At 41.3% G+C, this 26140-nt stretch overlaps 2 protein-coding genes and 14 non-coding genes across 17 annotated transcripts in view; all 16 read right to left on the bottom strand.

The window, feature by feature from the left end:
• grin2aa (glutamate receptor, ionotropic, N-methyl D-aspartate 2A, a) overlaps positions 1–1683 on the bottom strand; it is a 156301-nt gene extending 154618 nt beyond the window's left edge. Inside the window, exon 1 of the mRNA XM_077555625.1 lies at positions 1191–1683. Within this exon, the coding sequence (XP_077411751.1) occupies positions 1191–1436 (246 nt within the window). The 5' untranslated portion in view covers positions 1437–1683. The remainder of the gene's footprint in view (positions 1–1190) is intronic.
• A 10920-nt stretch (positions 1684–12603) lies between these two features.
• trnaw-cca (transfer RNA tryptophan (anticodon CCA)) lies at positions 12604–12675 on the bottom strand. The gene has a single exon. It is a non-coding gene; the product is annotated as a tRNA-Trp (tRNA).
• A 199-nt stretch (positions 12676–12874) lies between these two features.
• On the bottom strand, positions 12875–12946 carry trnaw-cca (transfer RNA tryptophan (anticodon CCA)). The gene has a single exon. It is a non-coding gene; the product is annotated as a tRNA-Trp (tRNA).
• A 207-nt stretch (positions 12947–13153) lies between these two features.
• Positions 13154–13225, bottom strand: trnaw-cca (transfer RNA tryptophan (anticodon CCA)). Its single transcript has one exon. It is a non-coding gene; the product is annotated as a tRNA-Trp (tRNA).
• A 204-nt stretch (positions 13226–13429) lies between these two features.
• Positions 13430–13501, bottom strand: trnaw-cca (transfer RNA tryptophan (anticodon CCA)). The gene has a single exon. It is a non-coding gene; the product is annotated as a tRNA-Trp (tRNA).
• A 207-nt stretch (positions 13502–13708) lies between these two features.
• Positions 13709–13780, bottom strand: trnaw-cca (transfer RNA tryptophan (anticodon CCA)). The gene has a single exon. It is a non-coding gene; the product is annotated as a tRNA-Trp (tRNA).
• A 207-nt stretch (positions 13781–13987) lies between these two features.
• trnaw-cca (transfer RNA tryptophan (anticodon CCA)) lies at positions 13988–14059 on the bottom strand. Its single transcript has one exon. It is a non-coding gene; the product is annotated as a tRNA-Trp (tRNA).
• A 207-nt stretch (positions 14060–14266) lies between these two features.
• Positions 14267–14338, bottom strand: trnaw-cca (transfer RNA tryptophan (anticodon CCA)). The gene has a single exon. It is a non-coding gene; the product is annotated as a tRNA-Trp (tRNA).
• Positions 14339–14542: 204 nt separating this feature from the next.
• On the bottom strand, positions 14543–14614 carry trnaw-cca (transfer RNA tryptophan (anticodon CCA)). The gene has a single exon. It is a non-coding gene; the product is annotated as a tRNA-Trp (tRNA).
• A 207-nt stretch (positions 14615–14821) lies between these two features.
• On the bottom strand, positions 14822–14893 carry trnaw-cca (transfer RNA tryptophan (anticodon CCA)). Its single transcript has one exon. It is a non-coding gene; the product is annotated as a tRNA-Trp (tRNA).
• A 208-nt stretch (positions 14894–15101) lies between these two features.
• On the bottom strand, positions 15102–15173 carry trnaw-cca (transfer RNA tryptophan (anticodon CCA)). The gene has a single exon. It is a non-coding gene; the product is annotated as a tRNA-Trp (tRNA).
• A 208-nt stretch (positions 15174–15381) lies between these two features.
• trnaw-cca (transfer RNA tryptophan (anticodon CCA)) lies at positions 15382–15453 on the bottom strand. The gene has a single exon. It is a non-coding gene; the product is annotated as a tRNA-Trp (tRNA).
• A 207-nt stretch (positions 15454–15660) lies between these two features.
• trnaw-cca (transfer RNA tryptophan (anticodon CCA)) lies at positions 15661–15732 on the bottom strand. The gene has a single exon. It is a non-coding gene; the product is annotated as a tRNA-Trp (tRNA).
• Positions 15733–15939: 207 nt separating this feature from the next.
• trnaw-cca (transfer RNA tryptophan (anticodon CCA)) lies at positions 15940–16011 on the bottom strand. The gene has a single exon. It is a non-coding gene; the product is annotated as a tRNA-Trp (tRNA).
• Positions 16012–16211: 200 nt separating this feature from the next.
• trnaw-cca (transfer RNA tryptophan (anticodon CCA)) lies at positions 16212–16283 on the bottom strand. The gene has a single exon. It is a non-coding gene; the product is annotated as a tRNA-Trp (tRNA).
• Positions 16284–22214: 5931 nt separating this feature from the next.
• Positions 22215–26140, bottom strand: part of cacna1ha (calcium channel, voltage-dependent, T type, alpha 1H subunit a) — a 106401-nt gene continuing 102475 nt past the window's right edge. For both annotated transcript variants that reach the window (XM_077556096.1, XM_077556099.1), the window contains exon 38: positions 22215–25855. In XM_077556096.1, the coding sequence (XP_077412222.1) occupies positions 24554–25855 (1302 nt within the window). In that variant the 3' untranslated portion in view covers positions 22215–24553. The remainder of the gene's footprint in view (positions 25856–26140) is intronic.

The following is a 26140-nucleotide window of genomic DNA, read 5'->3' as shown; positions in this document are numbered from 1 at the left end:
GAACGCAGTAACTACGTCATCCCCTCTGTAGCCTAGAAAGCACTTGATTGATGGAATTAGTGTTCTTCAACCGAATTATTTGCCACTTCATATTATGTAGATTCTGATTTCTGATGAAATTCCATCACATTTAAGCTTCTCAAACTCTACTTTTTCCTCAGGTACGCGGCAAAAGCAAAAGGTTTTGGCGTTGGCCTCAATCTACATGGGGGAGGTGGGTTAATACTTTATTTCCTTTTTCTGTCAAAGAAATATGGATTGGCCCTCCATGGGCTGCAGCTGACGCCTTTCCAGAGAGGGAGGAGGAGAGAACTGCGCTTCAACAACGTGACTAGAGCCCGAGAACAGGGGAGAGGAGGGAGGTTCAATTCGGTTCAATGAGGCCAACACAATACAAGAACGACCCCTACTGGTTAATAGCGGGACTGCCTTCTGCTTCCGCGGCAATTAGGACTCATCTGTAGACTTCAAGTGTAATTTTTGAAGCCCCATATAGGATTAGTTCACGGTCCATAGAGTTAAAGAAACATGTTGGAAGTAAAAATGTGCTTTTAGGATAGAATATAAGAAACAATGACATTGCTGAATTTCTTGGGATGGGACGTGCACAAATCAAAAGTTGTCCCAGAACGGTCTAATTATCTCATTTAGGTGGAAACTGAAGAAATAGGCTATATTCTTCTCTTATTTCCCATCAGTTGTTCATTTAGATTTCTTTGAGATTAAGATGCTTTTATGGAGTTGGACCCTTCGCATGTTATAAATGATAGAGGATGAACTTGCGCAAGCATACGTGAGATGAGTGCTGTGGATTTGACATTTTCACTTTAGCAAAAGGTGCTAATGATTTTAGGAGACAATAGGAGTGCGGGTAGCCTACAAGGGCTGTTACATTGATGCGCCTCAAAGCAGCCTGCGTTCTCCTCACTGCGCAACTGGATGAAATATGAGCTAATTAGAGCGTATACCAGCGCCATGCAGAGAGCTTTTTATTTTTTCATTTGCACCATTGATTGGATTGTTTTCCATTCGGTTGAATTCAAATTAGGCTGATGTGGTATGGTGCGGTGTGAGTGCCGCACTTTGGCTCGGGGACGCCTGTGGGGAACCCGCAGAGCGCATCGGCAACGCGGGGAGAAGGTGTTGGAACCCCACCATGCAACATTGAGAGAAAAATGACAACTACTTACAACATCTCCCTTCCACAGAGCTCCAAAATAGTAGCGTGAGATGACATTGCAATAGTCCCCTCTTTCCTCTGAGAAAGCGTGCAGCCTCGGATGGTGCTCACTCTCCAACACTGCACAGCAGGGGGGGAAACAAACCGCCCGATATCTGGAAAGCGATAATTTCCAGCGTGTCCCCCCAAAAATGGCAAGAATGGAGTGAAATCCCACGCTTTTCTCACTTTGTGACGGTGCTGCTGCAAAGAACATCAATGTTGTAGTAATCCAGTCTTCATTGTGCGTGCGCCTGCGGCTGATTCTCCACTGCAATCTCTGCCGGCCCCGCGCATGGTGGGGGCTCAAGCAGCCTCTATGAGATCACAGCTCTCGGTATCCTGTCATTGCCGTCCCGGGGCTGAGGAGAAGAGGCAGGCTGGACGCGCACGTTCATGGACCAGCAGAGCTCCTGCAGCCTGCAGAGCGTGCATGCATGGGACCCGCGCTTGCTCTCGCTATCTCGCGCTCTCAACCCCCAACCCCCACCCCTCCCGTATTCCCTCCCTTGCTCGCTCACAACCTCGTCGAGCACGTTTGTGTTTATATGATGTGTGCACTGAATGTGCTCTGGTGCGTGGGTCTATTCCTCCATGCGCGCTCACTGCAGATACGCAGGCAGCTGGACTCTTGGTGGGCTCTCTCCTCTCTTCTCCTAAAGCTCCTTCAGGACGAGGAGAGTTGGGGAAATCACACAACCTTCATTCTCTTTTCTGTTGAGCAGCCTTTCTTTTTAGGTGAAGGCAAAAGACGCCGCTTCTTTGGGGAATTTTTATAGAGTGAATTCAGCTGGAAAGTGGAGCACATGCAGCAGAGCTGATAAATGGTGCAACGATGCAATGGTGCATAGAAAAGGGATCAATGCTGATGAAACTCCATCTTGAGCCATGAGTAGCCTATTGAGCATAGAAGGGCTTGGGTGTTGCGTTGGCTTTTCCCCCTCCAAATCCCTGAACATTTATTCCACCCCATATCACTAATTATTGTTGCAGTGTTTGCTCGGCCATGGGAACCAGTGCCAGTGAGCTACACATAACAACTCCATTAGACCACTGTCACTATTTGTCTCAGAGAGCATCCAGCATTTTATTTTCACTGCGCCCTCAGTTTTAAGAGGGTTAATAATGCACAACATTCAACTCAAATCAAATCAAAGTAGCCAACCATTGCAAAATTAATTAAAAGTGGCACATGGTTTCGACAGATGACAGGAGTTCATTACAGAGGATCACAAAACAAATTATAGCTTGGCATTGCAAAAACATTACAGCCTCACCATCCAAACAGAATTGCAGTGCTGTAAAGGTCATATACCGAATCTTAATATAAGTGGGCCACCACACACAGTTACACAAATGGTCTCTTAAAATGGATCCTAAATATTGCAAAAAAGCTGTGTTCTGTGATTTATTTGCAAAATGCACCAAATGCACAAAGCCGATTTACCATTGGATATTTTTTCCTTTTTCTTTTGAGAGAGCTCAGTATTGTTAATTTGGTAATTTTACCGATTCGACATGTCATCATCATTGGTCTCCCTCTCTTTTTCTTTTTTTTTTGTTTGTGCGTGAGTATGTGCGTGAGTATGTTTATGTGCGGGTGTGTGTGTGCATATGTGTGTGCGTGTGAGTGTCTGCTCATTAATTCATCTAACACTTATTAAAAATCACATACCGTTCACCTAAACCGAATACTTCAGAATCCAGCTAGAGTCGTGAAGTTGTCAGGAGACCCGAGGAAGGATCAAAGAAAAGAAAGAAAAGTGAAATCCAGCACCGACCAACACCTACTACCCACCGGGTTACCAACCAGAATATTTCACCAATCCCAGAAACATCTAAATTCCAACAAATTAGGTAGACCTCAAGAGACTAAAAGGAAAGACTGAGGGAAGGAAGAGTGAGATCCACAGATATCAGCCTCCACCGATTCAACGACTAGAGGAAGAAGCAGATTGTGTTTGAATTTCGGTAAATGCTGGTGTGGTGGATCTGGCATGCATGAAAACCTCCACCAAAGAGGGGAGCCGTCGACCCTGGCTAGGACAGAGCAAGCACAACCCCCCAGGGCCCCCTAGGCCACGGCAGTGCCAAAGCACAACCCCAGGGCCCCGCAGGAGCCACCGGCCGGAGAGCAAGCCCAGGAGCCAGGAGCGCCCACCCACCCCAACACGGCCCGCGCCCCAAGCCCAACGCAGCAGAACGGGGTACGGCAGGCCCACCCGGCACCCCACCGACCCACAGCCCCCGCTCCCCCCACACCCGCCACCCACCACATCCCAGCCCTAAGCCGGTCCAAGACGATATTAAGGGCTACAAGGGTAGATTGACATTGTTTATGTGGTAAGTCAGTTGTTGTTAGGTCACCTAGCAAACACAAGTTTGGAGATAAAGGTATCCTACTGTCCAAGATAGCGGAAAGTTTTTCGAAGACTTTAGTTCAGAGATACATAACCGGAGTGCATAACCGTAAAGCATTAAGTGTCTATAGTGTTTTGTAAACACTGGAGACAAATGTCGGAGTCTGAGAGTCCCATTTTCTTCATCATATATTGAGTAATGTATGTTCTATAAATAATTTTATATTGGATAAGTTGTAAATTTGTGTGTTTTGTCATTTTAAATACGTTTTCACAAACTTGAATCCAAAAGTCAAATTCCGGAGCTATAGACAAGTCTGTCTCCCATTTCAAGATGGGTAAAGACATTTTATCAGTATATGAAAGTAACTTATATATTTTTGAAAGTTTTTTTGTTGTTGTCGGAGAAAGCTTGGTAAAATCTTTAGCTAAAACAGGCGGTTGGAGCGTACCCCGGAGTGTTATCATATTTTTAACTTGCAGATAATGTAAAAAAATTCATTTTTTTAATTCGTATTTTTGGAGTAAGTTTGCATATGATATAAACATATCTGAGAAAAGATGGTGGAGATGTGCACCATGCTGGATGGCGGAAATCATTGGGTTGTTAAAACAATTGTGTTGCTTAAATGATGTTGTAATAAAGAATAAATCTAAAAGTCAGAGGTTGTTACAATCCTTCTGTTCTAGTTCCAGCCAACAGTTGGTATCTCTGTTGGGTTGTGCCCATAGAATGAGATATTGTAGCTGGTTAGCTATATAGTAGGGCATAAAATTTGGTGCCTCTAGACCTCCTTTGGATTTACTTTTCTGAAGAGTAGATAGACTAATCTAACTTTGCTTTTTTTTTATTTCACTAGAATTTTGTAACGGCCGAGTCCAGCGACTGGAACCATTTAGACGTAGGTTTGAATGGAATCATTGAGAATAATAATTTATTTGGATAAAACTTTCATTATAATGGTGGCTATTCGTCCTATTAGAGAAATAGGAAGATTATTCCAGCGCTCCAGGTCACTGTGAATGCTATCCAGAAGTGGAGTGAAGTTTAACTGAATTAAATCAGTTAATTTAGGTGAGATTTTTATGCCTACGTATTTTAAATGACCTTTAGGAAAAGAGTAATGTGGGTCCTGGCTTGCAGCGTTCCATGAATTTTCTGTAGTATGTAGTAGTGTTGATTTTGTCCACTTAATAGAATAATCTGATAAATGTGAGAATTTAGTTAAGTTAAATACTAACGAGATAGCAGGTTCTTCTAAATAAAGTAAAATATCACAATTACCATAGGATAATTACGACATTATGTTTTAGCAACTGCCATTTTCTCATCCAACATCGAGCTGGCTAAAGCGACCTCTTATCAAAGAATGCATCCTGGATGATATATGGAGAAGAGTGAAAGCCAGAGGAATGACTGGGACATGAGATTTGAACCATTACCTTCCATTGAGCACTATGAGAAATGTGAGGGCACTCACCAATGATCAAAGTAACGGCTGCTAGAAAACAGCAGTTGTTTGTTTCCATTCAACCATCATCAGCTGCAGCCAGCATGAAATATGTCATCAACACTGTGATCGTGAGAATACATTTACAGCATCTCTGTGCCTTCATACTGGTCAAAAGAGCAACAAGTCCTCCAAGAATATGACCTTATTGGTCGTTTTACCATGCACGAAAATATGAAGATACTTCAGATATGTTGCTCTCTTACCTCCTCAAAACTACTGCGAAACAAGAGAGATAGAAAACTCTGGACATTCAGTGTGCTAATGTTGTAGCAGGAGTCTTTGTTCCTCTCTGACCACAATTAATAAAAAAAACACACATCTTGAGACCACCAAGGTGACCAACATAAAGACTAATTATTTGGTCTAAAGCCACAGCAGAGACGCTGCAACATTGTCTCTATTTCAACAACTGCTTTTATGTTTTAAACATTACTTTTTTTAATACCACTTATTTTCCAGACCAATATCAGTACGCAACTGAACTCTTCAGTGGTCATCAATAGCAATACAATGTACTGGTACCACTGGTACTTTTGATAGATCAACAACAACAAAAACACACACAAAAGCAAACCCTAATGAATCATTAGAAAGACTTACATGCATTGTTCCTGAAACTTTCATCAGTCTTCTATTCTTGTTATTTCTAATTTCTAGTTCCTGATCATTAAGACATAAAGAGGGCAGTCGATATATCGGCCGCTATTGCGAGTACCAATACCTCCATATTTTCCACCTGTGATTGTTTATATATATATATATATATATATATATATATATATATATATATATATATATATATATATATATATATATATATATATATATATATATATAGCTAAAAGTAAAATTAAATTGAGTAATAATAAATAGCAATGGCTAATGCCTCTTTACTGGACTGGACTATTTTCAGAACTTTCTCATACACATTGATAAACATCATAAAGATGAGGTGTGTGGTTCACTGACACGAGACAAAAAAAAGAGAAAGCGATACGGTGAAACAATTTGAGTGGATTTTCGTCGCACATCTTCAATTGTGACACTGTGTATGCTCCATAAAAGTTGTCCAATTGAGCAGCTGCTCCAATAAGCTCAGCAAGTTTCCATTGATTTGTTTGAATTGCTTTTGTCTGCATGCACCCCGATCACCCACAATATTATGATCAATTATGCAATCTGATGAAATGCAATACTTGACCCAAAGGACACATTGCAAAGCTTCTGTGTCCATCACATTGAGGTTGCCTCAACGACAGCTCACACACTGCAGGAATGTCCACTGCTGGACATTGACAAGCAGCGTGTGTGTATGCCACTGCCTTTGTTTGCATTTAACAATGCTCGGGGTGTCTGTCTGTGACACTCGTAAATGTGCATGTGCAACATAAGGTAGCAGTGGGAGTGCGGGTGTTTTTCCAGGTCACCAAACAGCTGTCTAGTAGACGAAATGGCCATAAGGGCTTTGCAATAACTGAGTACACGCGCACTCCCGCGCAGAGTTCCAGGCACTTTTCTCCAAAGAAGTCATGTGATGACTCAATTACTATTTATCACTCGCGTTCATACACAAATGATAACCAACATAAATAAATAAATCAATAAATAAAATTGAAAAAAAAACTACGTCTGTTCATAACCTGTGGTCCTCAACCACCGGGCACTGGGCCACACAGTTGAAAGAATAAAAAACATACTATATTTCAGGTTAATTGATTTGCCAAGGCTTCAAAATGTTTTATTTTAAAAAGTGACCGGATTCTCTCGGTTTACGATGCTAATGATCTCAGTCGCGTAGCCCTGATGCTAATCGACAAGTTAGCAAAATGAGTCAAAAACTGACCTATTTGGAAAGTTTCTTTGCGACGGAGAAAAGGCCCAGTGATGAGACAACACAGGAGCTTATGACGAAGAAGAAAAAGAAAGGTGCATGGTGAAGGTATTATTTGATTACCATATTAAATGTAATCTTTGCGTGTTCGAAATAATTGCAGATGAGATCTGATGAAGAAGCTTCTTTTGCAAAAGATTTATTTTAGGAGCTCCTAAAAGACACGCTTACATTCAAAGGTGATGTTAAGCAATACACATACACAGTCGCTTTATAGATGAAAAAAGCATACTCCTCCTCTGAGGCTGGACAAAGGGTTAGTAATTATAATAGACAGACAAGTGATTTACTGACATGTTTACTCCAGTTCCGTCCAAAGCCGGAAATATATGATTAGACAGGTACTACCATGCGACCTAGACTCCCTCAGACCCACAGTGTTATCTTCCATGAGAACATGACTCCCATGTGCATTCCTATCTCACCAGCTGGAAGGGAGTGAAAAGTGTTATTCATTACAATAGTTATATGTCCAATATATTTCACACATACATTATCACAGTTATATGGCATCTATATACTATAAGTAAATTCAGAAACAGTAAAAATATGCATAGAAAATGTTAAATGTCTTCAATGGTTTACAGCTACAGGTGATTCCCACGCATGATTGGTTCTGCGGCGAGCGGCTCATAATTTAGTGTTATGGTTGAGTTACTCATGGAATTTAGATTTGTTCAGTGGTGACTTGTTATATTGGTGGTGCCAACATATTGTAACGAACTAAGTGTGTTGTGTGTTCTGGGGTTGCCATTTCTGTTTAGCACTCCGTCCCACTGTTAGTACCCACTGAGCAAGCCGAGGCAGAAACGTATTTTTTACGTAATGGGCATGCGTAAAAAAGACGTCACATTTAGTTGCAGATTGCAATTTTAGATTAGTGACATATATAGAACGTCTGTGCAAAGTTGAAATTGATTCCAAAACAGGTCGTGTGAACGTCATTTTATGGACCAAATTGTAGGCCTATATTCATCATTTTAAATGACTGAAATAATAGTTCGAAATGATTGCATGAAAATGCTCAATAAAGAAATACAAATATAGCTTACTTATCCAGTTTGTTACAATAGGTTGATTGTTTTAAAGTTGCTTTGAAACGTGTCCATTGGATGGTTCGGTGCAGATGAATGGCACCGTGCCCTCCACTTCTTTGCCCTCCTTCTCTCACATTGCTTTAGCATACATCTGAAAAGGAGAACATATGAAGTGGTGAATAACTACTTGGCCAAAGTATCTTGAAACATGTAAACAGTAGCAACGAGCGGTGGCGTCGGTGCGTGGCTAGCTGTAACTCCTAGAACCTAGGATAACGGCCAGCAGAAACGTGTACCATTTTTCAGCTGCATGGCTAAAAAAATAACAACAACAAACGTAGCTCAGCTGGTCTTCCTACCATTGATAATGCTAGTGACAGATCACAATACAGCATTGAAACGAAAAGTAAAAATGAGGCTATAAGAAAATAAAAGAGGCATCTTAATGCAATGTACCTTGAGCATGTCAGTAAGGTGGGGCTTTAGGACCCAGATGCGGGAAGGCAGAGCAAGGAGGCCGAAGTGTAGTCCAAGAAAAAAAGGTTTTAATTTCTAATCAAAAAGGCTATCTTCAAAGTACAAAATAAATTGAACTAACAAAACATGAATCTAAACATGGCTAAACCACTTAGGCAAATCTAACAGCATGACATGGTTCCTGACAAGGCAAAAAAGGACAGCGTGACGTGGAGACAGACTTACAACAACAGCAACAGCAAAAATGAACCGACACAGACAGGGGGGAGACAACCGACTAAATACACCAACACTAATGACATGACAAGACACACCTGGCTGAGGGCACTGATTGGATGACACATGAGGGTAATGGGGAAAGGTGGACACAATCAGGGTTGACACAGACACCACATGAGGAAGGGCAAGTGACCAGAAACGAGAGGAGTCAGACTTTTCACAATAAAACAGGAAATGACAAGACAAGGGGAAAACACAAGGAAAACATGACAGGGAATAAACAAGACTGAAAATACACATGACAGAGCAGATCAGCAGGACTACTTCCTGAATGCACATATGGGAGAGTCTAGAGTAGAGAGGTGGAGCCTATATACACACCAAATGCAGGATGGAATGAATTTCCACACATGTACCATATACAATAAAATACACATTTTTATATATTTTTTATTAACTAAAAAAATAAAATGAAAACATACAAATAATGCAGCTGTTTTGTGGAAAACACTACTTCACTTTTATATTTTTATGCAGGATCGTGAGTGATCGGCGGTAACAATGAATACACAGAGACTGATATATTGTGCTAGAATAATTGTGCCTTTTATTCCCCGCAAACAGCAATCAACACCTGTACTGTCCTAGAATAATTGTACCTTTTAGTCCCCGCAAACAGCAATCAACACCTGTACTGTGGTAGACTAATTGCACCTTTTATTCCCCGCAAACAGCAATAAACACACCTCACTTTGCTAGAATAATGGTGCCTTTTATTCCCCGCAAACAGCAATCAACACACTTCAACGCTAAGCAGCATAATATGATCATCATCAGCGCTTACCTTGACACTAGACCGGAGAGCCGACGGTCCGAGTAGAACGAGCTGCAAAACGGCTGCGCAATCGTACGTATTCCACAGCTGACACTGCCCGGACCATATGCCGCTCCGTCTTTTATTCGTTTACAAAAAGTTGTGAGCGTGAAAAACCGGGCTGGCCAAGCCCTCTCCCAGGCACCCTCGAAAACATGTTTGCGAAGCAGGGAGGACTGTGGTATAAACAAGGCATTCACTCCCAGGCTGATTCCCCCTTTTTTTACAAATTGTTGGGCACCTACAACAGTTCAGGACAACAACATATCCTTATATAAGAGGTTACATGAGGACATATCAAACCATGCTTATTTTCCCTTCAGCAGTGTATGTGATATTTTTTTTTCTTCTTACAAATATGGTAAGTATGGGGCGTCATGTCAATGTCCATATTAAGGCCATGGTTAGACGTTATATGTCAACCTATTTTGGCGGTCATATGGACGTAGAAATGCGATCCACGGCCAGCTGACACGATACGGACAGGATCTGGAGGTCCATTGGACGTCGGATGTTTAGTGGGTAAACACAACACGGGTCTCGCGGGATGGGAGGGACCTTACGTGTGTTTATGGCTTTTTTTCTGCAAGCCTCGTGAGTTGTACTCTGTTTTCCGGCGTTGGCTACGGCCAACAGCAGCATTTGTTACGAGAAATGAAAAGGTGACATCCCAACCAACATTTGCTAGTGGCGTTCTTGCAAGATGTTACAATATCATGCTGCTAATATAATATAGGGCGCTGCTAATATAGTTACATAAAAATGTGGCTTTACATTTTTTGTTATATCTACAAAATACCCCAGTTTTTGCGTTGCTCGTATCATTAGCAGTAGCATTACCATAGTGACCTTACCATATTAGAGAGTTGTTGTTACCCTTGTTATGGTGTTTGTGCTGCTAGTACAGGTACATAAAAATTTGTGCTGCCAAAGTTAAAGCGTTAACTGATTAATCACAAAAAAAATAGCGCATTAATAATAAATTAGCGCAGATTAATCGAAATAATAATTTTGAACAAAGATTATCCTTAAGCGTGACAGTGGATGGCTACGTTTAAGGTAGCACAGGTTGTGTTTGAGCAATAAGCAGAATTACATGCATTAAAGTAAAGCATTTAATAAATGTTTGCATATCACATTTTTTTTCCATTTTAAATTATGCAAGTAATTAACTGATTAGAAAAAATATTGGGGTAATTTTTTGTCCATTTTAAATTATGCAAGTAATTAACTGATTAGAAAAAAAGGAGGATGAGCATGTGCAGTGGATCAAAAAATGTTGAAGACGTCCTCATAACATTAAATGTCAAAAGAATTAATACATAACCTGGTTCTCTTCAAATTTAACGGGAAAAAATTTTTTAAAAAAAAGGCTTTTTTGTCAAGCTATTAAATGTGATGAATCAAAATTATAAGATGTGATTAATCGGATTAAAAAATGTACTCGTTTGGCTCTAATAAAAATACATAGTGGATTTGCGTTTGTTGTTGTAGCCTTTTAATAACCAGCCGCTGCACAGGCGAGCATCCCCCCTAACCCACTTGGTTGCTGGTCCACAAAAGTTGTGGACTTGTTGAACCGGTCCGTGGTGGAAAAAAGGTTGGGGACCACTGTTTATGACAATGAAAGCACACATTCACATGAGCCTAATAAACCACAACGAACATTTCCAGCTTGCCTCATATCTGGAATTGAAGTTTCAGCACCGGGCAGCGACTCCTCCTCCCTACCTGAGGACGAAGCGCAGATAAATGCTTGTCATCCCAGACAGCATCCCCAAGCAATATAGCATCACTCATTGGGGGCTACTACATAAGGCAGACTTGGTACTTACAATCCAAGCAGTGCCACCACAAAAACAAAAAACATATAAAGTAGCGATTTTGGACTGTGTGCCTCCTTAGTCCTAACTTAACCCCTCCTGTTAGGTTGGTTTCTCAGGAACAGCAATAATATTCCCGCATCAATTTGACCCAGGATCTTAACGCATTCCAATAAATATTATTTACTTCTTTCATTGCAAATATTTCAAATGAACCGTTTTTAACAAATTTCCCTACAATATTTGTAATTCTTTAACTTTGAAATAGGTCAGTTTGACCAGGGCAATGTTTAATGTTTCAAAAGCACCCTGATAATGAATTACAGCTGATGATCACCAGTTTTTAATGTAAATATGTCAAAATGAACCATTTTAATTATCTGTTGATAAAAAGTTTAATTTCAAACAACTAATTTTAAAATGGGTCAATTTGACCCGGGCTAATATTAAACAGAATATATTTTGGAAAATGTGCTTTTTAATAACTATTAATATAGTTGTGCCTTGACTTATGAGTTCAATTTGTTCTGTGATCATACCCATAACTCAAAACACTTATCTCAAATCATCTTTCTCCTTTGAAATTTATGAAAATGCTGTCATGTCTAAAAAGTAAAGTTGAATGTTGAAAGTTGTTTCCTTCCAGTTTTATTTTTGTAAATGTTTTCCTCCTCCTTTCAGACGACTTGCCCTTCCTGTGTTTCCTAATTACCTTGCCCGCCCTGATTGTTTCCACCTGTTCCACATTAATGTGTTTTATACATAGGCCCCGTCCACACAAAAGCCAGTTTCAATGTATCCTCACAAGTTTCTTACTGTTTATATTGTCTCAAGGTCCTGGATGGATTATATGGTTGGAGAAGTTTTATGTGACAAAACAAGACGCAGTATTTGAATCACAAGATGTCCTTGACCCTGACGTGAGTTGAACACGCACCCTTCTGATCTGAAGTCAGATGCGCTACCATTGCGCCACAAGGTCTTGTTGATACATGGCTACCCACAGAAATGCAACAGGACCGAATCCTTAATCACAGGTGCTAGACAAAATGTTCTCTATCTTAATTCCACACGTTTGAGGGAACAATTTAGGAAGTTATCTTTTGTCTCAAGGTCCTGGATGGATTATATGGTTGGATAAGTTTTATATGACAAAATAAGACCCAGTCTTTGAATCACAAGATGTACTTGACCCTGACGTGAGTTGAACACGCAGCCTTCTGATCTGGAGTCAGACGCGCTACCATTACGCCACAAGGTCTTGATGCAGGGCTACCTACAGAAATGCAACAGGACATAATTCTTTATCACAGTTGGTAGACAAAACGTTCTCAATCTTAATAATACCAGAAGTTTGAGGGAATACTTTAGGGAGGTATCTTTTGTCTCCAGGTACGAGATGGATTGTATGGTTGGAGAAGTTTGATGTGAAAACATAATACCGGTCTTTGAGACGCCATTGACCCTGACGTGAGTTGAACACGCAACCTTCTGATCTGGAGTCAGACGCGCTACCATTGCGCCACAAGGTCTTGGTACATTGCAACCCACAGAAATGCAACAGGACAATACCCTTAAACACAGGTGCTAGACAAAATGTTCTCAATCTTAATAATACCACAAGTTTGAGGGAATACTTTGGGTAGCTATCTTTTGTCTCCAGGTCCTGAATGGATTGTATGGTTGGAGAAGTTTGATGTGAAAAAATAAGAGCCAGTCTTTGAGGTACTAGACGACATTGACCCTGACGTGAGTTGAACACGCACCCTTCTGATCTGGAGTCAGACGCGCTACCATTGCGCCACAAGGTCTTGGTACATTGCAATCCACAGAAATGCAACAAGAGAGATATCCTTAATCACAGGTGCTAGACAAAATTCTTTCTATCTTAATACCACAAGTTTAAGGGAACTATTTGGGGAGATATCTTTTGTCTCCAGGTCCTGGATGGATTATATGGTTGGAGAAGTTTTATGTGACAAAATAAGACCGGTCGTTGAGTCACAAGATGTCATTGACCCTGACGTGAGTTGAACACGCAGCCTTCTGAGCTGGAGTCAGACGCGCTACCATTGCGCCACAAGGTCTTGATACAGGGATATCTACAGAAATGCAACAGGACATAATTCTTTATCACAGTTGGTAGACAAAATGTTTTCAATCTTAATAATACCACAAGTTTGAGGGAATACTTTGGGGAGGTATCTTTTGTCTCCAGGTACGAGATGGATTGTATGGATCGAGAAGTTTGATGTGAAAAAATGAGAGCCAGTCTTTGAGGCACTAGATGACATTGACCCTGACGTGAGTTGAACACGCATCCTTCTGATCTGGAGTCAGACGCGCTACCATTGCGCCACAAGGTCTTGATACAGGGCTACCTACAGAAATGCAACAGGACATAATTCTTTATCACAGTTGGTAGACAAAATGTTCTCAATCTTAATAATACCACAAGTTTGAGGGAATACTTTGGGGAGGTATCTTTTGTCTCCAGGTACGAGATGGATTGTATGGATCGAGAAGTTTGATGTGAAAAAATGAGAGCCAGTCTTTGAGGCACTAGATGACATTGACCCTGACGTGAGTTGAACACGCATCCTTCTGATCTGGAGTCAGACGCGCTACCATTGCGCCACAAGGTCTTGATACAGGGCTACCTACAGAAATGCAACAGGACATAATTCTTTATCACAGTTAGTAGACAAAATGTTCTCAATCTTAATAATACCACAAGTTTGAGGGAATACTTTGGGGAGGTATCTTTTCTCTCCAGGTCCTGGATGGATTGTATGGTTGGAGAAGTTTGATGTAAAAAAATAAGAGTCAGTCTTTGAGGCACTAGATGACATTGACCCTGACGTGAGTTGAACACGCACCCTTATGATCTGGAGTCAGACACACTACCATTGCGCCACAAGGTCTTGGTACATTGCAATCCACAGAAATGCAACAAGAGAGATATCCTTAATCACAGGTGCTAGACAAAATTCTTTCTATCTTAATACCACAAGTTTAAGGGAACTATTTGGGGAGATATCTTTTGTCTCCAGGTCCTGGATGGATTATATGGTTGGAGAAGTTTTATGTGACAAAATAAGACCAGTCGTTGAGTCACAAGATGTCATTGACCCTGACGTGAGTTGAACACGCAGCCTTCTGATCTGGAGTCAGACGCGCTACCATTGCGCCACAAGGTCTTGATACAAGGCTATTTACAGAAATGCAACAGGACATAATTCTTTATCACAGTTGGTAGACAAAATGTTCTCAATCTTAATAATACCACAAGTTTGAGGGAATACTTTGGGGAGGTATCTTTTGTCTCCAGGTACGAGATGGATTGTATGGATCGAGAAGTTTGATGTGAAAAAATGAGAGCAAGTCTTTGAGGCACTAGATGACATTGACCCTGACATGAGTTGAACATGCACCCTTCTGATCTGGAGTCAGACGCGCTACCATTGCGCCACAAGGTCTTGGTACATTACAATCCACAGAAATGCAACAAGAGATATATCCTTAATCACAGGTGCTAGACAAAATTATTTCTATCTTAATAATACAACAAGTTTGAGGGAATACTTTGGAGAGGTATCTTTTGTCTCCAGGTCCTGAATGGATTGTATGGTTGGAGAAGTTTGATGTGAAAAAATAAGAGCCAGTCTTTGAGGTACTAGACAACATTGACCCTGACGTGAGTTGAACACGCACCCTTCTGTTCTGGAGTCAGACGCGCTACCATTGCGCCACAAGGTCTTGATACAGGGCTACCTACAGAAATGCAACAGGACATAATTCTTTATCACAGTTGGTAGACAAAATGTTCTCAATCTTAATAATACCACAAGTTTGAGGGAATACTTTGGGGAGGTATCTTTTCTCTCCAGGTCCTGGATGGATTGTATGGTTGGAGAAGTTTGATGTAAAAAAAATAAGAGCCAGTCTTTGAGGCACTAGATGACATTGACCCTGACGTGAGTTGAACACGCACCCTTATGATCTGGAGTCAGAAACGCTACCATTGCGCCACAAGGTCTTGGTACATTGCAACCCACAGAAATGCAACAGGACAATACCCTTAAACACAGGTGCTAGACAAAATGTTCTCAATCTTAATAATACAACAAGTTTGAGGGAATACTTTGGAGAGGTATCTTTTGTCTCCAGGTCCTGAATGGATTGTATGGTTGGAGAAGTTTGATGTGAAAAAATAAGAGCCAGTCTTTGAGGTACTAGACGACATTGACCCTGACGTGAGTTGAACACGCAGCCTTCTGATCTGGAGTCAGACACGCTACCATTGCGCCACAAGGTCTTTATACAGGGTTATCTACAGAAATGCAACAGGACATAATTCTTTATCACAGTTGGTAGACAAAATGTTCTCAATCTTAATAATACCACAAGTTTGAGGGAATACTTTGGGGAGGTATCTTTTGTCTCCAGGTACGAGATGGATTGTATGGATCGAGAAGTTTGATGTGAAAAAATCAGAGCCAGTCTTTGAGGCACTAGATGACATTGACCCTGACGTGAGTTGAACACGCACCCTTCTGATCTGGAGTCAGACGCGCTACCATTGCGCCACAAGGTCTTGGTACATTGCAATCCACAGAAATGCAACAAGATATCCTTAATCACAGGTGCTAGACAAAATTATTTCTATGTTAATACCACAAGTTTAAGGGAACTATTTGGGGAGGTATCTTTTGTCTCCAGGTCCTCGATGGATTATATGGTTGGAGAAGATTTATGTGACAAAGTAAGACCAGTCCTTGAGTCACAAGATGTCATTGACCCTGACGTGAGATGAACACGCACCCTTCTGATGTGGAGTCAGACGCGCTACCATTGCGCCACAAGGTCTTGATACATGGCAACCCACAGAAATGCAACAGGCCAGAATTCTTAATCACAGGTGCTAGACAAAATTTTCTCAATCTCAATAATACCACAAGTTTGAGGGAACAATTTTGTGAAGTTATCTTTTTTCTCAAGGTCCTGGATGGATTATATGGTTGGATAAGTTTTATATGACGAAATAAGACCCAGTCTTTGAATCACAAGAGGTCCTTGACCCTGACGTGAGTTGAACACGCAGCCTTCTGATCTGGAGTCAGACGTCTTGGTACATTGCAACCCACAGAAATGCAACAGGACAGAATTCTTAATGATAGGTGCCAGACAAAATTCTCTCTATCTTAATACCACACGTTTAAAGGAACTATTTGGGGAGGTATCTATTTAGGCCATTCGTTCACATGACGGCGCAGTTTCGGAGCTTGAAACCGATCACTTTTGAAACCGGGCTACAGAGTGGAAAGATTTCAATATGCGCCCCGTACGCGTTCGTCTGAATGTAATGGTCGCAGCTCGATGACATATGCGCCAATTCTCGCGTGACTGCGCGTGAACCGTCAGTCTGTCAACAACAATGGCGGATAGCCATGTCGTAGTCGTTTTGCGCAGCCTTCTTAGCTTGCTTATGCTTTTGCAGCAAAATATTTTGCTTCTTTATTCCCACGTTTAAGAAGCGGTGTGGTATTTGAATCACCCGCCATTGTCACTTCTCCTGTGTTCATCTTTTTCATGTTGTTTTGATACATGCAAAGCCATGTTTGTTCTGTAGATTGCAATAAAGTTAGTTTTTTTTTTCCATTTTCTTCGCTGATTCCTTTTCTATGCTTTCCGTTAACTCCCTGTGGCTGCGTTACAGCGCCCCTCCAGACTTGGCATATACATTGCTGCCATTAAACGTCCTCAGCGTCTTCTTTTGGACACACGCAAGTCTTGAAATGCTTCTGTGTGTACAAGATTTGTTTGAGGAATGAAGCTGGCTTTGCTTCCGTCTGGATGGAGCCATAGTCTGTGTCTCCCTTTGTCCTGTGGTAGGTGGTTGGTCTTGTCCATTGTGCCAAAGTTCTAAGCCTTTCCCAAGCCACGGTCCAAGTAAAATCTTAGTCGTTGTTTAAGTTTTTGTTTTGATACTTGTGTGCATTTTTGATCACAGTTAGAGGACAATGAGTGTTTTTGTTGTACTTTGTCCATTGTCCATTCTCCTCTGATGAGTGACTTTTTGTTGAATCATTAAACACAGGATATGATGGTAAAGTATCCATTGTGCCAATAGATGGTATTTGCACGAGGTACACTTTGAAAGTATTATTATTTTTTGGACACATCATCAGTAGTGTTCCTTTGAATCAGTGGGTCAACACTAGACACGCTCATCAAAGGTGGCCAGACAGCGTGATCACGCCTGAGCTTGTGTCTTATGCCCAAACAAAAGAGTTACCCAATTTTGAAAGGTGGTGGGTTTTAGCGAGCGGGCAGTACCACCACTCTTTTGAGCCCAGTCAGGATCTTTCCGCTTTGCCCATATTCACCTGCTGCTTCTCTCTGCTGCTTCAGAGACTGATCGTATTGTCTGCCGCAGAGCCTGTCCATGAATCCCAAGGCGCTTCAACAGGCTCATGGTGGAAAAAGCCACAAACCCTCTGCATCCTACTTCAGCCGGGTAGACTTTTGCATTCCACCCTTTCTGCTGAGCGTCTTCTGCCAGGCCTGTGTAGCGCAGTTTCTTGCGCTAATAGGCCTCCTGCGTTGCGTTCTCCCGTGGGACAGTGACCATGATGAACACAGTCTTCAGTGAAGATGACCAGAGTACCATGTCTGGCCTTAAGGTGGTAGCTACAATTTCGGGTGGGAAGATTAGCTGTTGGCCAATATCGACAAATAGCTTCCAATCTCTGGCTAGATGTCATGCTTCTAGTTTGGCAGAGGGATGGTTGGGCTTTTTCTGACCTTCTCAGAAGAATGTTGGTGCTACGATGGAATTAGTCTTTCTCAGGGGCAGGGAGTTGATGGTATTTCTCTTGCTCTCAATGGCTGCTGCCAGACTCTTGAGGACCTGGTTGTGCCTCCAGGTATAGCGGCCTTGTGTGAGGCTGGTCTTACAACCGGTCAGGATGTGTTGCAGAGTTGCTGGAGTTGAGCAGAGGGCGCAGGTTGGGTCCTCTCCATACCACTGGTGGAGGTTTTTTGGAGATGGGAGCACATCGTAAGTTGCTCTAATGATGAAGCTGATGTAGCTTGCTTCCATTTCCCAGAGCTCTCTCCAGCTGAGTTTTCTTCCTTCCAGGCCCTCCCACCTCATCCGTTGTCCTTGTTTGGCAAGCGAGACAGCATTGGTGCTTCTTTCCACCTCCTCTTGACGGCGCACCTCTTCCACCACCATTTTTTTCCTCTCTGATGTTGAGGCCTTACGCCAAGTTGGTTTACTTAAAAGCAAGGCCAAGGCCTCCTCTTCCCTGGTGGACAAGCCCCACAATGTTGTTGTGCCTCAGGGCTGATGTAGCTTGCAGCACCGCATTAGATGGTGACCATTTTGTACTCAGTGCATTAAACATTTTGAGAACATCTACTTTTCTGAGTTTGAATCATGTGTTTGGGTTCACACCTATTTCCGCCGTGACCAATGCCACCAAAGCACCAAGAGAAAAGTGTTTTAATGAGATAAAATAGCACTCTAGCAATTTACTTTACTGTATTTAATATAACATAAATTAATAACAGAATTAAATATCATGTAAAGTATTAACTAGTTAAACAACATAAATACCGATTGGTATGCATGCTTGGCCACCAAGGCACAGTGAAATATAGACAAAGAAGAGTTTCACAACTAAGTGAATCAGTAAGCTAAGAATTGTTAGTTGTTTTTCACTGACTGTAAAAATCATATATTGCATGCTCGTGAGTATTGTTATATTTTCTGACTAATATATACATGTTCAGCATGTAGCTTTAAGGTGTAATAGTTTCAGTCTAGAAAATGGATGGATGGATGGTGGCTTTCTGCAATTATTAATTCAAATTGCATTGCTAGTGGAAAATCAGAATTCATATTGGATGCATGCACACACATAATTTTGTGGTTTGTGGCGAGCATATGAGATGATGGTGTTCAGAGCATCATACAGGTGGCAAAAATGTGCGGTTGAAGTGCAAGTGCAGGCTGGAAGTACGGTAGGTGAAAGGCTTGTGTGAGGAGATAAGCATGCAGACGCAGACACTATGGAGATGGGTATGAGCCAATCTTTTTAAGTCACACTTCAAAGAAAGTTTAAGCCCAAAAGACTTTAATGGACACTGCTGAAGTCGGCCTCATCAGTTTAGCTCTGACTAGTGTCAGATATGGGGAGCAGAGCTGCATCTCAAATCAGCACTTTGCCTTTTAGCAAGAACTCAGAAAGTGTTTGTTTAAAAAAAATATATATATATTTTACTTGACTCAGTCTGATCCAGTCAAGTCAATAAAATTACTATTAGCTGTTAAAAATAAAAGCCAAACAACTAATCTAAAAGAGGGGGTGGTGCAGACTTTGTGCCTTCACAAGCAAAATAACGATCATTGAAGACACATGTTGGTTGACATGCCTCAATAAATGTCATGATATTCAACTCTATATACTACATACACTCAATATGTTAATTTGCATGAAGCAAACTGACTATAACCTTCCTCCTTCGCCTGCCATGCAATAAAAAAGAAGAAAAAAAAGAGAGAAACTATAATAAATCATAAATATATGCTAATTGTATATATATATATATATTTTTTTTTTTTATTATTATTGTATTATGTAAAAAAAATAATAATAATACAACCCCATACTTGAAGGCAGACATGTTACCCTGAAAACTGCCCAATGCTGAAATATAAATACTGGATTGTGATTTCTATACCTGTTGTTTTCACCAGGTTCCTTACTTGATGAAATATTGCCACCTAGCGTTCTAAAACTTACCTGCAGTGGAATAATGACCCAATTTCACAAATGCTGTGATACTACTACTACTACTACTACTACTGACAATAATAATAATAATAATAATAATAAGAAGAATAAATGGCATGTGAATTGCATTTGAAACATTTGAAGAAAAACAATATATCTTTGTTCCTGTAGTTTGTTTGTTTATTTTATTTTTTTTTTTCCTGTGCTTTCTGCCACATTTGAACATTTCACTGTGCTTTTTTCTTTAAAGCTACAGCTGCATCATGTTGTGAAGTGTTTCTATTTACTTTATGTATTAATTTGAAATGCTATGTCATTAACCATCAATTTAACTAATGATTTGTTTTCTAATAATTTAACAGTACTCTCTGATTGACTCTTAGTGTGTTGTAATTGTGTGAGCTGATGCCATATTTAACAGCTGCATTTCACATAATTATCAGTGGAAATTAGAGTGGATGTACTTTCTACAATTCATGTTCATTTGTTCTGCATATACACAAGCCAAAGTAAATCTTGATGAAAAGACAAAGCAGACAACGTGTTTCATTTATGATTTTTTTTTTAATATTTGTTTTCTTGAACTGACAGAGAAACATCGTCCTGGACAATGAGGCCGTCACACAATAATCGTCAAAGATAAAACATGGAGCGTGCCTCCCCTTTGCCTTCCTCTCTCGCTCTCTCTGGGGTGGAAAGAACTTTATTGCAGACTTTCTCAAGACACCAACTCCCCTTGTTATAAGGCCTGGGGGTTTACGGGTGCCTGGGCCAGCCACTCAAGGGGTTCGATGGGGAGAAGAGACAACAAGACTTCTGGTTTGTCCCATTCGGATTTGCAAAATGTCAGCGTATCTGAAACATTGTTGTATTGAAGATGTTCAGATTCACATTGAGGCTGAGTCATTGTCAAGAACAATGTACCGTAACCATAACGTATCTATAGGCTGTCACAAAGCATAAGGGCTTAGGCTATTCCTACATCAAATATATATTGTATCAAGTCACCAGTTTGCAAAGTTCTAATATGTTGAGAGTATTAGGAGGAAAAGCTAAAGTGAAAAATATGTTCACCTTAACAATTAAAAAATGTTGGTTCTGAACAACAGGACCAACAGATTTCCATGTCTTGCTATAAAACTGTATAATGACGACGAGGGGTCCTCATACAGCAACCACCCAGTATTGCATTGGACAACAAACAACGGGGTCTTTTTATTTTATTTTAATTAGTACTATATCAGATACCAATTAATTAGAGCCCAGTGCTTAGGTAGTCAGTCTACAAATGGAACCAGTTGCAGTTGAAAATGCAAATACTGTATTAAAAGCTCTAAAACATCCAGATAAGTCTTTTCCAAAAGTTTTTTTTTCTTTCTAAATTAGAACATGCAATAGTCCTAAAATGCTTCCTCAAAAACAGGAGTTAAATACTGAGATCCAAAGATCTGTAAATTGTAAAAAAAATAAAATAAAATAAAATAAAAAATAAAGATGCAGTCGCTCGACCAAACTAAGAAGTTGCTTATGGCAAAACGTAGATTAGACTGGACTGCATTAGGTCCAACAAAAGACAAAGACCTCGGATGACCCACAATCGGTGCAAGAAGACATGAAAACAAAAGAAAATTCGGCAGAAAGTGTTTGAGCAACTAGTCGGAATCCATCATTTAGCAACAACATCTTCTTGTTATCATATTCCAATAGTCCAAGAGCCATTTTTCTTGACACGTCACATAAACACAACAGAAGTTATTTCAGGAACAAATAATCCAAGACTAACAAATATATCTTCTTTCTTTCCTTCCTTCTTTAAACCTACATCATCTTTTGAGTTCAGAACACAATAGAACAGCAATGGAAACAAACGGAAGGTACATGAAGATCTCATAATCATTTATCACACTTAAATTTCCAAAAGATGCGCCCAATTGATTTTCAATTTTTAAGGCATTGTTTGAAATTGTTCTTAATTTCTAAGCAAATAACACATGGGTCCAAATGACAAAATCTAGACATACTTTATGATGGTGATATTGAAAATCATTGCTAACACAATTATCATTACTTCTATTTATAAATCTAACAATTAATTGTCTGCTAAAGACTTGTTTTCTTACTCAAATGAACTTTATAAATATTCTTCTTGCTTATGTGACTCTGGACAAAATGAAATATATATACAGTATATACATATTGTGCTTTGCCATGTTCTGTATGGCTTCGGATTGTGTTTGTCATACGACGTCCTCCACACTTTTTGACTGCCAGTTTAGTTTGTGGCCATTACATCCAAATGTTGGTGCAATGTGTTCTCACAAGTAGAAGATTGAACAAAAAGGTCGACAAAAATGACGATTAAGATGTTGAAATTTTGCAGCAACATGAGCATCATTGTGGCTGTGTGAGTCCTGCTCTCACATACTCCACAAACACTGAAAATGCTGTATTTTGCCACAAAAAAAGTTCATTATTTCAAAGCCAATTTCAGTTGAATCAATAAATACATTTTCAAGTAAACAAACAAAATGCGACTACTACTAATTCAAGTTGCATTCTCATCAAATATTTCTTGCTAATGTTGTGTTGTGCAGATCTAGAAATGTTTCTCAGTCGCTCTCTCTGCTTCCAATAAAACAATTAGTAGTTAAGCCTGAGCGTTTAGAGAAAAAAAATCAGAAGGTTATGCTGCCGCCAGGCAGAGCCACTCTCTGCATGCAAAAGGCTAGAAAGTATCATCAACTGCCAATGCTCATATAAAAAAAAAATGATGTTATAATTCTGACGCTAAGTATGAACATAACAGTGTGGTTGATCAATGTAGTGCAGATTACCATATTTTCCATATATATGTATGTATAGCATTATTATTGCACTCTGGCTACACATCTAGTAAGTAAGTTTGGTTGTCTTTAGATGTACAGAAACACTCGATGGGGTCACAGCTGATTCAGCAGGAAGGCTCAGTGATGCAACAGACAAGTTCACACTTAAAACTTGCTCAACAGCTTGACTAATTGGGACAACAAAGGTGAATGCCATTGGATTCCCTTTGAGTTTATTTGATTATTTTATTTTTTTCTGACTGTAATACATCCCCATGAGGAAATAATGTACAATATTTAATTTGGTTTTGTAAAAAGTAGAGTGTAAATTCTCAGCAAGCATGTAATGGGTGTGTTTTGGGTTTTCTTTGGTTTGTTTTTATTTTGCGGTTCTTGCGACACCACCACAGAAATGTAGTACCAATGATGGCAGAGGGAACATGTGATGCTGAACATAGAACCGGAAGCCATTGCAACCTGCAATGAGTATTCAATTGAATTATTTTTAAGTTTACATTTGCATGGCAGTTAGGGTTGTTGCAATGTAGCTTCAAACTGCCATTGACGATTTTGTTATGATGATCACTGAGCCCACTCCTGAAGACTGCAATCAAGACACCAAATTTGAGACAAAACTACAGAAACACATCACACACTTACATATGGTTCTCTTATTTTTAAAAATAGAAAAATAAAATCCAATCCCCTCTGTCATCTTGTTGAGGAGAATTTGCCTCCTTCATTCTTGTCCCTCTCTAGCTTTTGAAAGGAAACATACATTCACAAGAGGATAACCGAGGAAATATACTTAAAAGTCAAACGTGTGTGCAAAAACACTTTAGATCTCTATAAAAATATGTGCATATGGATAGAGCTATTTTAATCTGACCAAATAAAGTACTTTCTTTATTTACACTGCACAGATACACAGATAAACGTACACTACAGCTCGGTCCTGCTCCCCCTCTCGGTCAAGAAAGAAGTGAAAGAAAAACATGGCGACACAACAACGATAAATGTAGGAAAACATACAAACACTCATTCGGACGACGTACGAACACATACACACCTGCTCGGATCAATGTGATCAAGGAGCAGAGGAGGGGCAAGCAGAACTTCTGTAGAAAACCTGAAGTTGCATATCCCACAATCCCGCCCCACGCTTGCACTTCATTAACCACTTCCTGTAAAGGTCAGAGGTTGTCAGCCAGACGCTGCTTCCTGATTGGCTCGCGTGGGTTGTAGACAGTGCATCAAAAAAACATCAAAACTTTGGCTACAGAGTTAGGTGGCTTTAGTCCTCAACTGTTGGGTGCCGCCCAAGTGGAGCTGGATCGATCCATCGTCTGGGATTCTGTGATGGCTCGGTGCCGGTGTTCGTCCGTCCGTCTTCTGAATCCATAAAAACGGAATCCATCTGTCAAAAAACGCTCGCCAAGAATCCTGAGGTCAGCATGTTCTCCAGCTCGGGAGATTTCGGACCAGTGAATTCACTTTGTCTCCCTGATGTTCATTGGGCGGTTCTCCGGTTCTTTGCGGTGAATCCTGCACCGGTTCCCAGTTTGTTGTCAAAAGGCGACGTGCACGGTGCAGGATCGGCGTCCGACAAGCATCTGGACTGCGGTTGGTCGAATGTGAATTGCGGTAGGGGGATGCATTCCCTCGTGAGGGCGGTGTGCCGGGCAGCGGGCGAGACGGGGCGCGTCTGAGCGAAAGGCCTCGGGATGAGCGGGGCGTGAGGCTGGATGAAAATATTGGGGCTGATTGGGATGGGCGGGTGCGTCAGGAAGGGTGTGAGCGTGTGCGTGGGCGAGTGTGTTTGTAGCGGTACGTGAACGGGCGTGAGCGGCCGATGTATCGGCGAGTGCGCCTCGGTATCTTGTTTGTTTGTGTGTGCGGTCAAGTCGTAAGATGGCGTCCTTCGTCTTAGCATCATGCTGCAGTCGGCCAGTTTCGGGGGCGAGGGCGGGTGCTCCCTCTCCAAAGGGGGGTAGATGGAGATGCACGGTGGGCTCGTCTTCTTCTTCCGGTGTCCACCTCCGACTGACTGCACCCTCATTGGGAAATTGCTCTTCCCTGTGTGGAGCTCCGCTTTAAAGTCTTGGTCGTCACTGGCAATGCCGTCTTGTGGCAGGCACACCTCAATGGAGTGGCGCCGATGGTCGTCAAGGTAACCGGCAGACAATAAGGACGGCTTGTGCGGGAACACCTGGGGATCGACGCTGAAGCCCCTCCTAAAGTCCCGGTCCTTCAATTCCGCCCCAAGGAGGCTCCTGGAGGACGGCTGCGGTATTAAAGCGGTAGGGGGTGACGAGGTGGAGTCTGTGTATGGAGAGAGGGAGTGGCTTCGACCTGCTTTCGCTCGGCTCTCCTGTCCGCCTCCCAGTTCGGCAATCTGCCTGTGGCGGGCCAAGCTGGTGATGTGACACACCTCCTCGTCAGCCGGGTCAAAGAGGGAGGCGGCAGAGGGCGGCCTGGGCCGGTGGAGGCTGGCGCTGCGCAATGGGAAGCGCGGAGAGCGAGGCGGAGGGAGGAGAAGCGAGGGGGAGGGCGGTGGAGGAGCGAGGGAGGCCGGGGACGACATTAAAGGAGGGAGAGGGGATGGAGAGAGGGAAGGGAGGGGAAATGGAGAGGGGGAGCAGGGTGGGAGGGAAATAGCTGAGGGGGAGGAGGGAGGGGGAGGAGGCAGAGGAGAGGGGGCGGGGTTAAGAGGAGAACGTGATGCAGGTGAGGGCAGAGGACGATGGATGGGGTTCGGCCTCTCTTGCTGCTCACAAGTTTGGACTTCTACAGAATCCACTTTAATTGCCACCTGCAAAATCAGATTGGTTCATTTAATGTCAATGCTAACAACAAGACAGTTTACAGTTTCCTCAAAACTGGCATGATGCCATAAATGGATAATTTGACGTGATGATTTTCTCAACAGCAAATTCAACTATTTGGGGAAATGTTTTTAACTAATCATACACTCACAAAACTATTTTAAGCCAAATTTAAGATTTGTGTAATATTTTTACATGACATATATATCATTTTAACACAAACCTACCAAATAAACCTTATATAATACATTATTTTTATCATTATTATTATT

Source organism: Vanacampus margaritifer, chromosome 2 (genome assembly GCF_051991255.1).
Source record: "Vanacampus margaritifer isolate UIUO_Vmar chromosome 2, RoL_Vmar_1.0, whole genome shotgun sequence".
NCBI lineage: Eukaryota > Metazoa > Chordata > Actinopteri > Syngnathiformes > Syngnathidae > Vanacampus > Vanacampus margaritifer.
This window is presented reverse-complemented; position numbering and strand designations above follow the sequence as displayed.